This window comes from Sinohyriopsis cumingii, chromosome 11 (genome assembly GCF_028554795.1).
Source record: "Sinohyriopsis cumingii isolate HCF-2022 chromosome 11, ASM2855479v2, whole genome shotgun sequence".
NCBI classification, from domain to species: Eukaryota; Metazoa; Mollusca; class Bivalvia; order Unionida; family Unionidae; genus Sinohyriopsis; species Sinohyriopsis cumingii.
In genome coordinates, this window is record NC_142971.1 from 113,604,160 (window position 1) to 113,618,791 (window position 14,632).

Consider the following 14,632-nt stretch of genomic DNA (forward strand, 5'->3'; position numbering starts at 1 on the left):
GAAAATGACTTCTATATCATAGTGACACTGATCACAAATTATCCATGAATAGTCCAAGAAAGAAAATTCTCCTACGTTTTGCTTTTCCTTAGATTTGTGTACTTAGCATCGTATAATTGGGTTCCAAAGAACTATTTTTCAAATTAAAAGTGATGGAAATTAAAAGTTATCATTAAGTGGTCTTGAGTACGTGCTTTTGTCCCTGTTAACTTGACAATCCAAATTGCTATCTATGACAATGCGACGCGCATGATGAAGTAGGGTAGCATATATATTGACTGCACCAAACGTTAACATTGAGTCTATAGGCAAAACAAAACAAACAAAAACAGAAACAACACAAACCATATGTCGTATGATACCATAACTTAGCTATAGCAGACGCTCACCTATGCAGTTCAAAATGAGGCTCAATTTCATTTTGTCTGGGGGCAGTGATAACACAGGAAACTAGGTTAATAAAACTATTTGTCAGAAAGCAGGGGTTCAAAGTTTGTATACGAGCTTGACAAGGAAGCCTCTACACCCTAGCTTTATGTACAAATATGGCCGGCCATGAAAGATTGTTACAGTTTAGCGAATTTCAAAACTACTTTTCAGTTCAACTGGCTTTTCGATATCTTGCCAAAGAACTTCACGAATATGTGGACACCACGCTGAAAGAAGTTCACCAAGAGATTTACACAGAATGTTCGAAGTATCTACCATGCAAAGATGATTGTAGTGTAGCTAGGACAGATACGCACAGGTAAGACTGCTTTAAAGACAGAGTTGGGGATGATTATGTAAGTTGTGATGTTTGCTCTCTGTTGGGAAAATAGACAGACGTATGATTAAATCATGTCCCATATCGTACTGAAACGCTGACCTCAGCGTTTTGCTGACCATGAAAACTTGCTGGCCAAGATACAAAACATTGACCAGCTGACCGTTTTTAACGTCCGTTATTTTCGTTCATTTGCATATCGTCAGATTCAAACAAGCTGTTTGAACTATCGTTTGACTGCTTGTTAGAAGGTTGTAAATTATTACAAAAATAAAAGAATTTCAAGATCTGTGTCAGAAAACCTGTTCTGGAATATGCAGAGACGGCCCTTATGCAACGTGTGCGATTTAACAGAAAGTTTAAAAAGCATAATGAAAGTTATTTTATCATAACTCCTGTACCTAGATGATATTACAGAAAATCCTAAGGCGTATTTGCATCATAAAATGAACACGTGTGCAATAAGAGAAAAAGTACTAACCGCTATACCAAATGGCGGATGCAGGCTTCTAAACAATTCATGGTAGTAATTCCATTCCCATGGCAAATCTATGGAAACACTATGATATAAAAATTCAATACCTGAATGTTTATAAATGCTCATGATCAAACCTATACCCTTCAGAATATACCAAAATCATTGAAGCAAGCTACTTTGTGGAGAAAATCACCAGCCTCCAATATACAGATCTGAAGTTTTAAACAGATATGTTTTTACTCATTGATCCTGGAAAGTTTATGGTAATACAATTTTGACACTCATTCAGAGATATTACTGAAACGAAATTCTAGGTGACACTACTATATATAACTAAATGCATATTACATTGGGCTCATTTCTATTGTACACATTAATCGTTTATATTTTAATCAAAATTCGTTGTTATCTGCATATGTAGTGATTATCTTACTTTTTCATGTCAAGCTTTATAAAGAACCGTGACGCAAACATGCACTCCTCATCAAGTAATACATTACTGTGTATTAAAGCAGACATACTAAATTTGAATCTCTCACTGTCTATAAAATAATATTTATTGGTTTACAAAATTCAGTTTTATTTTATTATTTCCGACTGACACAGATAACATACTGTGTATCCCACACATATCTTTCAAATCAAACCATTCAGTGTGATAAATGGCATACGGAAATGATGAAGTCATTGTTCTTTCAGATAAAGAGATGAAGATACACCCAAAAAATGTAAGAGATGCTGACATTCCAAAATTATATTAAAATCAACATATTTGATTTATTCCTCCAAAGTTTTAACCATACTTTAGTTTTTTGTAAACAAAAAACAAGCAAGTACCATCAACTTTATTATATTCAAATTAAATACTACTTATACTATATAACTATGGGATAAAATAAGGGAACATAGAATAAGCAAAGTAGATTTCTTCAAACCTGTGCTGTTAGTAGGAATAACGGGAAATAGTGTGCATTGGCTGAAAATACAAAGCCATTCAACGTCTTTTATGTAAGTATAATAAAATAACAATGGAAAAAGCTATTCAAAGCTCCTCTAATGAAAGTGACAGTAATGTTGGAGACAACTGGCATGTGTGTAAAATGCTGCTGTCCAATACAAAAGTAAGATGCAGGCGGATAAATGTTGGGAAGATGTTGTACTTCCAAGGTAAACAAATGTTTTAATGTAATAAACACAGTGACAGTTTACGAATGCAAACGAATCTGGGTAAACTAAAGAGCTCCATATTAAAGTTCTCGGATATAAAAATCTATATCAATTTTTTGTCAACGTTTAGGCAAATACCATATATAGTAAGAACAAGTTACAAGATCTACTATTTTGCCAACTTTTTTGTATCATGGAGTGTTACATTAAAGCAAAACATGCAATCACCTATTTACAGTCAAAGGGACGTAATACAAATTGTTTTGACACATCAGGTTGCAAAGCTTAATTTACAGCTCAATGAATCTGTATTGCCACTTGATATTTAGTGAAGGGCAATTTTACTTTTCTAAATAACTTGCGTAAACAAGGAGTATGCATGTCTGATATTAAATATTTTGTATTTTATTTAAACTAAGAAGAGACCACTTATTGCTTAGTCCATACAGGACAAAATGGATATGTGCTGAATACAGCATGCAGAGAAAACCAGCTGGAACGTATTGACTGCACTGCTCTTTTTCTTTCTCCTTCAGCCCAAAACGTAAAGAGAAAAATGATCTTGTTTGACAGAAAACGCTATGCTCTATATCAGTTGTTCCCATCCTTTATTGGTCGGGTCCCTAGAAAAATATTTTTGTTTAGCTTCGCGACCATGTCTACATTTTGATAAGTTTTGTCACCCTTATAATAATCCAGGTAACCCTCCGAGATCTTCCTGAACGTCCTCACAACCCTGATTTTGGTGGCGACCTGGGATTGGGAACTACCGCTTTGTATGCAGTTTTGCTTCGAAAATGTTTAATTTATATGATAAGATATAGAAAACCGGGTATGGAAGAAAGACAGCTTGTATTAATAGCTTCATACTAATATGACTTCCGCACGGTTCTATTGGCATAGAAAGCTTACGAACGATGCATATAGGTACAAACATACCTGCTCCATCTTCTAAAGGGATGTAGAAATGAGACAACAATACTGTTTGCAATGAAAATGATGGGGACAGTATGATGACTGGAATTAGGAAAAGTACAAAATAATTTAAGTTTACGAGAGAAAATGATATGAATATAATTGATACGCTATGTGATTTTATATATGCAAATCATAGTGGAGACCTTTTCAACTAGCCACCCATTGCAAATACGTGTTGCTATTCAGCAAACAATAGGTTTACAAAGAAATATTGGAGATAAATACACTTGGGTGTAAAGAAGATCTTACCACTGAAGAATAACAAGATGAGACTCTTTGAAGTTATGTAAATGATCCAACCACTCTAGTTTTTGGTCTGGTCTCAATAATAGGTGGTACGGAGGGAGTAACAAACACAGCTCCCTAAAATAACACAGAAACACGCCATCTTGCTTAGAATCATTTAAAGTGTTTCAGAGGTCGAGATATTTTTTACTGAGTTGTGCCAGGAAGAACTAAAATGCTGAGGTGAAAGTTAAGGGAAAATTTTGCACTTGATTTGAGTAAGAGGTGCTAGGTTGAAAAACCAGTCCAAAAGCACGATAAATGGACGTCAAAATTTAATCAGTAATTGACCACAGAAGCTATTATTAAGCGCTACCAAGGTGATCATAGCGTTTAGCTGTTAATTGTTTAAAAATTATTAAACAAGAATACCCAAAAAGTGGAATCAAACAGTCAAGGAGTAATACTTAGCTTACCCAAGAATAAAACCTCTAGAAAAAAAATTCCACGGTAGGGCAGGTACATAGTGCTTTTCACAACTGTAACTGGTATACCTATCTAGATACATCGGCTGTCTAATTTCAGATTTTGATTCTATGGTTCGACATCTGAAATGAAGCAATATATTGTTATGTATATCTATATTGTGTGTTTCTCTTTTGTTCATGATTGTAGATTGTTATGATCATTTGTAAACAACATATTCTAGAACAATTTTGTGTCCATAATTGTAGATTATATTGTACGAAAATAATCTTTTGTAAGCTATAAAAATAGGTTGTTTACATGGATTTGAGTTTTAAACCTAACTTTGATTATGAACTTAAAAGATTTTAGATAATTAGTATGTTTCCGGTTTGGGGTAAAATTTTCTGTAGAATATATTGCGACATAAATCATGTAGGGATGTATACGAAGGACTTTGTGTTAACTTTGCGAGTGGTTAGGTAACAATTTACACATCGATAATACCGAGCCATGACTATTTTATCCATATAATTCCAACTTTCTTCCTTTCTGTCGTCATAATCGCGGATTTCATCAGCAAAGAATTCGCTTTTCTGCTGCTCATTTATCTTTCATTAGGGGGCCACGAGTGGACGAGTGGTCTAAAGCGCACACCGTTCCGGATCACTGCCATCTCACCTCTGTCTGCGTGGGATCGAGTCAAGGCTCGGATAGCGTGGGTACGTGGGAAAGCCTGCCAGTAGCTTCTCGTGGGTCGGTGGTTCTTCCCTGGGTTTTCCAGGGTTCTTCCTCCACCAGTTATACTGGCCGCCATGTATAGCCTATCTTGTGCTGAAAACTGGCGTTAAACCCTAGAACAACAACAACATCAACAACATCTTTCATTAGCCTCTTCACTGCGCCAGAATACATAGCCTCATCGTCACTAGCCCAGAGTGGTCGACTCTTTATATAGTATTATATGATATCATGGTAGAACGCATCATACAAATAAGTTAGTATAGTCCATTTAAAAAAATGTTTGGTTGTTGTTGTTTAAACCAGGGTATTCCTTTCTAGAAATGGTACACTTGCGTATGGTACGTGTTGCTTAAGCATTCGTTCTTCCTTTCTACTCATTTCGATATTTTTAAAGCAAAATCGGATCCCGTTTTTAGTGAGATCAGCTGTTTGTTAAATAACTATGACCTTTACTAACAGCTGGTGGGATATGGGTGGGTGGATTTGCTCTTCTTATTATTATGGTGTAAGGCCTTGATATAGATTAAAAGCTTTACATAAAATGACCTGTAAACAAATTTAGAGCGCAGAACCGATGTGTACAAAATGTCCAGTTCATTATCACGTGACTGTTTATATTCAATCAGATTGCAATAAACTCGGTCGATTCATAAAATTGCATTATTCTGGTCTGAATTATAAATGAACCTCTTTAGTTTAATGATGAAGTGTTGACACATCGGCGATTTTGACGTATGTGGCGTACATATAGACTCTCTTCCTGTCCATCTCCCAACCACCACCATCTTTGGGTAGTAGCATATGACATTCTGCCATCTGGCCATACTATTGTCTCTTATTTAATAGCCTAAGCAATCTACCGAGTAGATTATGAACAAGGAAAAATAAAACGAAATTGTGGTTTGTACAGTAAAACCACCAACATGATGCCCTGAAACAAGAAAACAACATTCATTTGGTATTTTATTGGGCTCATATACGACCCAGGGCACTAATTCGGCTTCCAAAGTAATCATATGAAAACACCATTTGATTAAAAATACAATAATTTTACTTTTGTTAATGCTCATAGTCCAACCAATATCAATCCTTATAGGCCCAGCCATAATGGAAGTTTTTTTTTCGGTATGGACAAAACTATACTGCATTGCTTTGATCTTTGAAACATGTTATCCATTCCATGCCTAGTGCATCAGGCGGCACTCTTTTTATTGTAGATTGTTCCTAATTGAAATCTTTGAAGACATAAAAATTTAATCAAAATGTTAAAGAGAATCAATAGCATCTTACATGCTTTTCACTTACAGATATAAAAAGCTCTGAAAAGCTTTTTGTTTTGTTTTCATTATTATCTTTCGCTGTAGAGTGTTCGTAAGACAAATCGGTGAAAATCCTAAAATCGCATCCATTCAACCTTGCATCTCTTTTTTCACTCATATATAGGATTAGCAGTTCAAAGTTCACTTTTTAACTAAACTTTTAGTTTTCAATATTATTCAGTTGTGTGCCTTCAAACTCCTATATATTCTATTTTAAGTTTGCTGATTTCGAGACTGCTTCACATGTTTTCCATATGATTAGAAGGGTGTGTCCTAAATGTTTATTCATAGATTAATATTAAGCTATCTCTTCAAAAATCTGATGTAACAATGAAAAGGTTTAAACTATATGATATTGATTAGTTACCTTCCATTGCATATTTTATGTGTACCATATATAAAATATGATAGTTTTATGGACTAACTTCAAGACTTGAATTATATAGAAGACGACGTAATATATGATCTGGCTAATCAAGACGTAAGTGAGATAAATCACTATGGAGTAAACTTCTACAAATATGCCAAATGACTGGATTGACAATCGCTAATGGCAGATGTGGATCAGGTAGAGGGATAGGGAAATTTACATGTATCCATGGCAACTCGGCCTCAACAATGGATTATGTCTTAGCCGACGTATGTGCTTTAAAAATATATCATCCTTTGACATAGATGAGAGATTGGAATCAATACACATAGACATTATATTTTCACTTCTCTACATGGGTAACCTAGAGCAACAGTTACTGATATTTACCATGATGCAGCAAGCACAATGAAAACAATCAACAGAAAGCAAATTCTAGCAGTACTTATCCAAGAAGAATTATTAAATGTTAGGCTTGGTTTAATACAGATTGCACAAACGCCTAAAACAAAGCCTAAATATATCTAAAACAGTTCAGACTAATAAGTAAAAGTGAAACACTTGAAGATTATAAATTTTATAGAAATATGTATAAATCTCTTACAAGAAGCAAGCAAAACTATCATGAATTAACACATAGAAACAGCCTTTTATCTGCATTATACTCTAAAGATACACAACTCTTCTGGCGTCTTGTAAAGAACCCAAGTGCTTTTATGCACAACAGTATCATGCAACTTGGTATGAATATTTTTCGGAATTCTTTAATTTTTCCAATTCTGTTGACCAGATACAGGAAACTGAAAACGTTCAAGTAAATCACGGTACTTGAGATAGAGCAATCACTACAGAAGAGGTACGCCTAGCATTGAGTAAACTGAATCATAACAAAGCTGGTGGAATATATGCTTTATCCAGCGACTTCTTTACCTGTACGAGCAACATAATATCACCAATATTAAGAATATTATTTAATAAACTATTCGATGTTGGATATTAGCCAGATTATTGGGCAACTGTTATCATCATACCAATTTTGAAGAAAGGGGATGCAAAAGAACCCTCCAATTATAGAGGCATTCGTTTACTACCTGTATTAAGCAAAGTGTTTACCTAGATTTTAAATAACAGAATAAATAAATGGGTGGAGGAAAACGAATTACTGGGCAAAGAGGAAGCAGGATTTAGAGCGGGGTATTCCACAGCAGATAATATATTAAATACTATATACATTAATTTGTAAATATTTAAGAAAACGTAATTCTATGCATTATTTGTTTACTATGAAAAAGAGACTTTGATAGGATAGAGAGATGTTTACTGTACCAAAAGCTAGTTAGTGAAAATATTAGTGGAAACATTTAAGAATCATTAGGGCAATTTATATTGATGTGAAAGCATGTGCTAAATCCAACAGTCTTATTACCGATATGTTTGATTGCCCTTTGGTGGTGCTCCAAGGTTGTTTTATCGCCTTTTTTCTTTTTCTTTATTTTGGAATGATTTGAAACCATTTTTAGCTGAAGGAAACAGAGGAGTGTCTATATAAACCTTAGAACTATTTTCACAGTTGTATGCTGCCAATTTAATTGTCTTTGTTGACACCGCTCACCAGTTGCAAAATATGCTCAATCGGTTCTATACATATTGCCTAACGTGAAAATTATAGGTGAACATGAAGGAAAAAACCAAGAGTGGTTGTACTTCGCAGAGGTGGCTGTCTCAGAAGTTACGAAAAGTTGTACTATGGTAGAGATTGAATCATATAATAAGTATTTAGGATGTATATTTTCTTCAAAAAGCTCTTGGTATATGTGCCATAAAACTCTATCCTTGCATGCGATGAAGGCTGTGCATATATTGAAACAAAATCTTTCAAAATTTGGCAGCTTACCTGTAACTGGACGGCTTCGTCTGTTTTTACGCGAAGATAGTTCCCATATTTAATTATGGAGCCGAGGTCTGGGGATTTTATGACGCCAATGATATTGAAAAAGCTCAATTGTCATTTTGTAAATATATCATTGGTACATCTACATGTACTCCAAAAGCATTCGTATATAACGAATTAGGAAGAATTAGTATGCAGTGTATAATATATAAACATATTTTTATATATTGGCTAAGAATTCTAAAATGCAAGAAGACAGATATCCTAAACAATTCTTCAATTTACAGTTAAGAGGGGGGAGGGGCATTGCAATAGCTAGGCTATGTTAAAAAGCTTCTATTTACATTTGGATTTGGCAATGTTTGGTGTACTCAGGATGTAAATGATGAAAACATATTTCTTAGAATGTACATTCAGAGATGTGAAAACATTTTTCGACACAAGCTGCAGGATGAGATTACATTGATGGAAAGATTGCGTTTCTATTGGTCATCGGAGGTAAAATTTCCTTGTCAAAAATATCTAGAAATGTTGGGAGATAACGCTCTTTGTTATATAATCACTTTACTCAGAGCGAGGAACTTGCCAGTCTGAGTTAATACGGGAAGATTTGCTATGAGGAAAGATATTGTTAAATTTGTAAGCTTAACATGAAAAAAGAATTTCATTTTATTACTGCTTTTCCGCTATATGGAGAAATACGAAAAAAATATTTGCCCACCTTTGTGCATAAAAATCCAGCTTTAGAAACATTTAGGTGCTTTATACACAATGGTACTAGAAAACTTCTGATGGCTAATTTAGCAGTGCTTACTATAAAAGCCTTAAAGGTTAGAGAAACCGTTTTATCAACCACTTCTGCTACATACGACTTTAGATCAATATCACGAATCTTGTTCCAAACAAGTTTTAGGGTTACCCTTAAATCCGTTTGTTTGATTATTGTGCAGTATATACTTGTATCTCACCTATATCCGAAAAAGCCATAAAGATTACTTTCATGTATATTACTTCTTCTAAATACGATGTTCTTTTATTACTAACTATAACATCTTTTTGTACCGCATGATGTATGGAAATGTACTATTGGCCAGTGGCCTATATTGTAAATAAACACTATTATTGATATTATTATTATTAAAATAATTATATCATACTTATTATCTTTAATTTATTGAATAAGTTAAAACCACTACTGCTAGTAATAAACAACAATAATAAATAATAATATTATTATCATTATTCTTCTTAAAGTAACGACCACGTGAGTATAATATAAATAGTGATGACTTACACAACATTACGGCTTATATTATTACATGTGTTGTAAACAGTCTGTCAGTGCCCACCGGTTGCATCGAGTACTGGGCAGCGTTTTTGAAAAGGGTTCTGTCAACATATTAAGAAAAAGACAACGACTAGAAAATAATCCAAACAGTCACTTTTGGTCAAGAAATCTGCAAATGAGCGAAATTAACTGACATTTACAACGGTCAGCAAGTTTCGGTAGTCAGCTAAACGCTGACATTGGCAGATTCGTCGGGTATGTAAAATGACCGACACGCCCTGTGACTTCACCCATATAAACAAACATTTGACTTTGCTGGTACCTGAAATAGCAATCCAATCACGTAGGCCCTTAACTAGTAAATGCTGTGTCGTTTGCTTAGGCAGTGACGTCATTGGCACAACATTTGACTACATTCTCACAACTTCTAGTTTGGAAACTTCACCCCTGAACTGCAGTAATTGGTTAGTAATTTAACATCGGCGCAATGCATCATAGTAAAAGGAATGGACCTTCGGTACTTTCACTAAGGTGGAGGAAGATAGTTATGGTATCACTGTACCAATAGCATTTCCACAGAGCACAATGTCAATGTTTTGTGAAGCAGTGACAACACTTAAGAGAGATAATTCTGCAAGAACTAGATATGGGTAGGAGGTAACCAGTCACAATATATAGATTTTCACTGATGTGTATCACATATTTACAAAAGTCATGAAAAATGCAAACATAATCTAAACATAAATTAACTTAATCTCCGATGTATCCAAGTGACTCGACCCTTTCTTAAATATGACTGAAACTACAACTCTTATGCAATGCACCAATCGGAACTAACTTTGATGATTATTTCTTAATACAATGTTCCATGCAATCTTAGCTCACCCGCCTCCACCCGTTTCCCATATTTCCGCAGTTAATACCATTATATCTTTCTCTGCGTTTGCACAAGTGGAAGACGTGTGGAGTAAATTATCAGTAAAACACCTTACACACATCGCATTGTTGATACTTGACGCATGGACGGTCAGCCGAGTCAATAAATGATGATACAATCTTTTTTCTTCTCCAAACTATGCAAGATGAATTCAAGATTCCATTTCCCAACTGTTTCTTTTTTTTCTTTTCATTATGTATTGGGATAAACTTTCATCACATTCCGCAGGGAATCTCGTAAAAAATGAAATAAACATGCGATTTTGAATCCACATCATGAATCATAAAGTTTTCACACTTTAATATATTTTCGTATGAAATCTGTAATATACTGTAGTAATTATACAAATACAAATTGAATATTATATTGTGCAGTTATTTTACATCTCCCGTCTGCAGATGAGGGCAACGATATTTACTTATGACCAGTCCCACTTGGACGAGGAGTCGGGATGCTGGTGGTTAATGCAATAAATTACTAAGTCGATGGTCCAAGATGTCTGATAATTGAGATTATAGACCTACAATCAAATACACACTTGCCGGACATGAAAAGACAAATTCAGATATGCAATCAACATTAGTCCCAAGCTTTATCATTAATCCAGAGGAATTAGCCCATTGGTCAATCTCTGAAAACAAATTCATCCTGACAACACTGAAGAATTACTGGGCATGAAAAGAAATTATGATATACAAATGTCATAACGTCAAATGTCTTTTTGTCTATTTTCACACCAACCCACCCCGGCTTCATAGTAGGGACTTAGCAAAACAGTTACAATTGTGAAACTAATTGATTAATTTACACACACACACACACACACACACACACACACACACACTCACTCACACACACACATAATACATTATATCATATATAGAGAAACTTGGGTGAGAAAACTAATCTTTGTCGGCGTTTCTACCAAGATAATTAAATCCCAGACACTGGGTTACATTATTTATCAACCGACTCTATGGTTTATTGATTATAATGAATCAATCACAGGTTTTTAATTTTCAAACGATTCTTCTCATCACACACACACACACACACACACACACACACACACACACACACACACACACACACACTTTACATACAGCGTGCGTCGGACACCGGGCGCCAATAACCGGGTATGGTGCGCGGAACCGAAATTTTTGTTTTCTATCCGGGGTCTTTGAGTACGGAGAACCAAGCCTTGGTCGCCAAACAATGAGCGCCGACGGATGCTGAACTTCAGATAGAGGTTTTCAGACTGTAATGGGTTTTGTAGACCCGGCTTATAGGAAAGGATTGGTTCCATAATCCCCTTTCCATATGTTTCATAGGGTTCTATGTGGAAACGGGCTTCGAGTGTTGAGGATCTCTCTAGGTAAATACTTCGGGTAGAGACCCCTTCCTTTTCAATGTTCCCATTCAGCCCAAACTAAGCTTTGCAACACTTACCACCCGGTGTTGAGTCGGCCATGTTTCATTTACCGACTGTGATACCATGGATGACTTAGCCCTTACTCCATGAAACAACAGACTGGTGTCGTCCTAGATATGCTCGCTTCTTCAAGCCTTGATATCGAAGGGAGGGAAGGGGACTGCCAGTCGTCGTCCACAGTGCAGAGAAGGAATTATTAATCCATTTGTACCTGAAGAAAGGATCAATGAGATGATTCCTTCCTCCGCCCCGTTGAGAGGAAACGCGACCACCAATTCTTGGTCAGAAAGAGCAATTCTCACGGGAGGGAGATGAGACGAAATAATTCAGCTTCGTCTCAGTAAGGTGGACAAGATGAGCATCTGTTGATTTTCATGAACTCGGACGAGATTTTAAAAGAATCCATCATGTCGAGTCCTTGTCATCTGTTGGGGTCTTTTCTTTCATCCTACCTTATGGGTTTAAGGTGACGGAGGATGAATTGGCTTTTTCTCGCAGGTCAGTGTCCAAAACCCGCAGGATAGGGGTTGATAGAGGCTACAGCTTATATAGGATGTTCGTGATACCGCTTACGTTGGACCTGATATCGGTCCGATACTAGTTTTCTTCGGCTGTTTATCTCCAAATCTTGAAGGAGGAAGCATCATCTCCATCAGTGATGCATAAATTATTTGATGCCCTTGCAAAGACATACGACAGTTGCTGTGAATGCCGTGAATGTACATGGAACTCTCTACAAAGTTTCTTTACCACTGTAGGGATGCTGCCCCGGAGACATAAAAGGTTTTGTAGGAACACATCAAATGTCTTTAACAGGCAACCACTAACAACGCGGAGACGTTAGTCGGATACGGTACTCCATACAGTAGGCTCTCAAGATTGGAAACGTACGCAACACCTGTCCCTGACCATTATATCGGACTCAGCTACATCTGTTAAGAAACAACAACGGTTGCTCTTAGAAACAAGAAAACTATTAGAACTGTCAAACCCAGTCTGAAACTCCTTCCGCACTTCTCTCTTACGACAATATAGCCACAAAGGTCAGAGGAGGAATTCTAGGACATTATTCTTACCTGATAAGGGCAGTAAACGTTTCTCGGGAGTCACGTTTGCTTCTGATGCTCTCTTCTATTTAACATAGAAAAAGATGCTAGTTACAATCTCTTTTTGGAGGCAAGGTTGGACCCCTTAGAGTCTGTTTGGGTCCTTTTCACAATAACAGGTTACCAGTTGTTCCTCTTTCAGAATCATCCGCCTCTTTCTAGGACCCGTCTCCCCTTTTCACCATTCCCAAATGGCATTTCAAAGAGAAAAATGTGTACACCTTTCTAGAGCTCTGTAGTGAATGTGACGAAAATACAACGTCCAGGATTTTATTCCCAAATCTTTTTAGTTGCAAGAAAGGAAAACATTTTGATTCAGCATAGTTTCTTCCCTTTTAAAACAAGTTTCATTGGAAGAGCTTTTCAGTATAGAGCCAGCCGTCTCAGCCAAGAACATCATCAGGCCAAATGTCTCCATAAATCTCCAGGATACATATTTTGACATCCTCATCATCCTGTCCAAAGGAAGTTCCAGTGGTTTGTCCTGGGACAGAAGATCAAAATATGGGGTGTTCCAGCTTCCACACCCATAGCCTTCGCCAGAGTGACTGGTGTAATAGTGGTTTATTTCAAGGTCCATGCGGGTTCGCATGCTCCAGTACGTCAACCGTGGTGGATGCAGTTCGTGCACAGACGAGCCCTACTAAGTGACTTATCAGTATATTGTGCGATGGTGACTCCTCTATGCCTGATGCCCAATCAGGAGAATTCGCATCTAATTAGTTCTCAGAATTTCTTTTACGTGGGAACGGATTTCTTGCCAGTCAATTGCGAGAACATCATTCTTTCCCTTTGTATCGATGCCTCAAATTTAGGTCTGGGGGCTCACCTAAATCCCAAGTGGTCAGTCCTGCCTTTTGTTTCAGGAAAAAACATCCCCATACATTAACAATCGAGAAATGGCAGCTGTTATACAGGCACTTCAAATGTTCGTCAACCGTAAAAGACATAAGTGCGTCCTGGACCTTATACAAAACCCACTGGTCGCAACGTAACTCACCTCAAATAACCACGGGGTGCTCATACTCCTTTTCTCGTCCTCGAGGTCTGACGTCTCCTCCGACGATCACTCTTAGAATCCTCCGCCTTTCCGGCAAGATAAATGTTCTGGCGGTAAGGTTGTACACAAAGGAGACGAGAAGTACTCACGGAATGTTTTCTTCACAAGTCGGTAGAAGAGATCGTTTCTTCATTTATGAGGAAGTTATATTCCAGATTAGCTCGCAACAAAAAGATGTCTATGTGTGTATTTCATATGCCAGACTAGAGAGACACTTTCAGTCTGAAGCGGTATCGACCGTATTTCCTACTATATCCAACCTTTGAAAATAATGCATCAGGTTCGTCAAAGAGACTTAACCTTTTAAAAACAGGTCTCTTCTCAATAGTTTCTCCATGGTCAAAGCAATTGGCCTGTTGAACGACAAATCTCAGGGAAATATCTCTAAGAGTGGATCTGCTTCGCA

The 14,632-nt window shown here is 36.5% G+C and overlaps 1 protein-coding gene across 1 annotated transcript in view; it reads left to right on the forward strand.

Moving 5' to 3' along the window:
- Positions 1–526: 526 nt before the first annotated feature.
- Positions 527–14,632, forward strand: part of LOC149789445 (uncharacterized) — a 29,547-nt gene continuing 15,441 nt past the window's right edge. Inside the window, exon 1 of the mRNA XM_089973605.1 lies at positions 527–748. Within this exon, the coding sequence (XP_089829731.1) occupies positions 546–748 (203 nt within the window). The 5' untranslated portion in view covers positions 527–545. The remainder of the gene's footprint in view (positions 749–14,632) is intronic.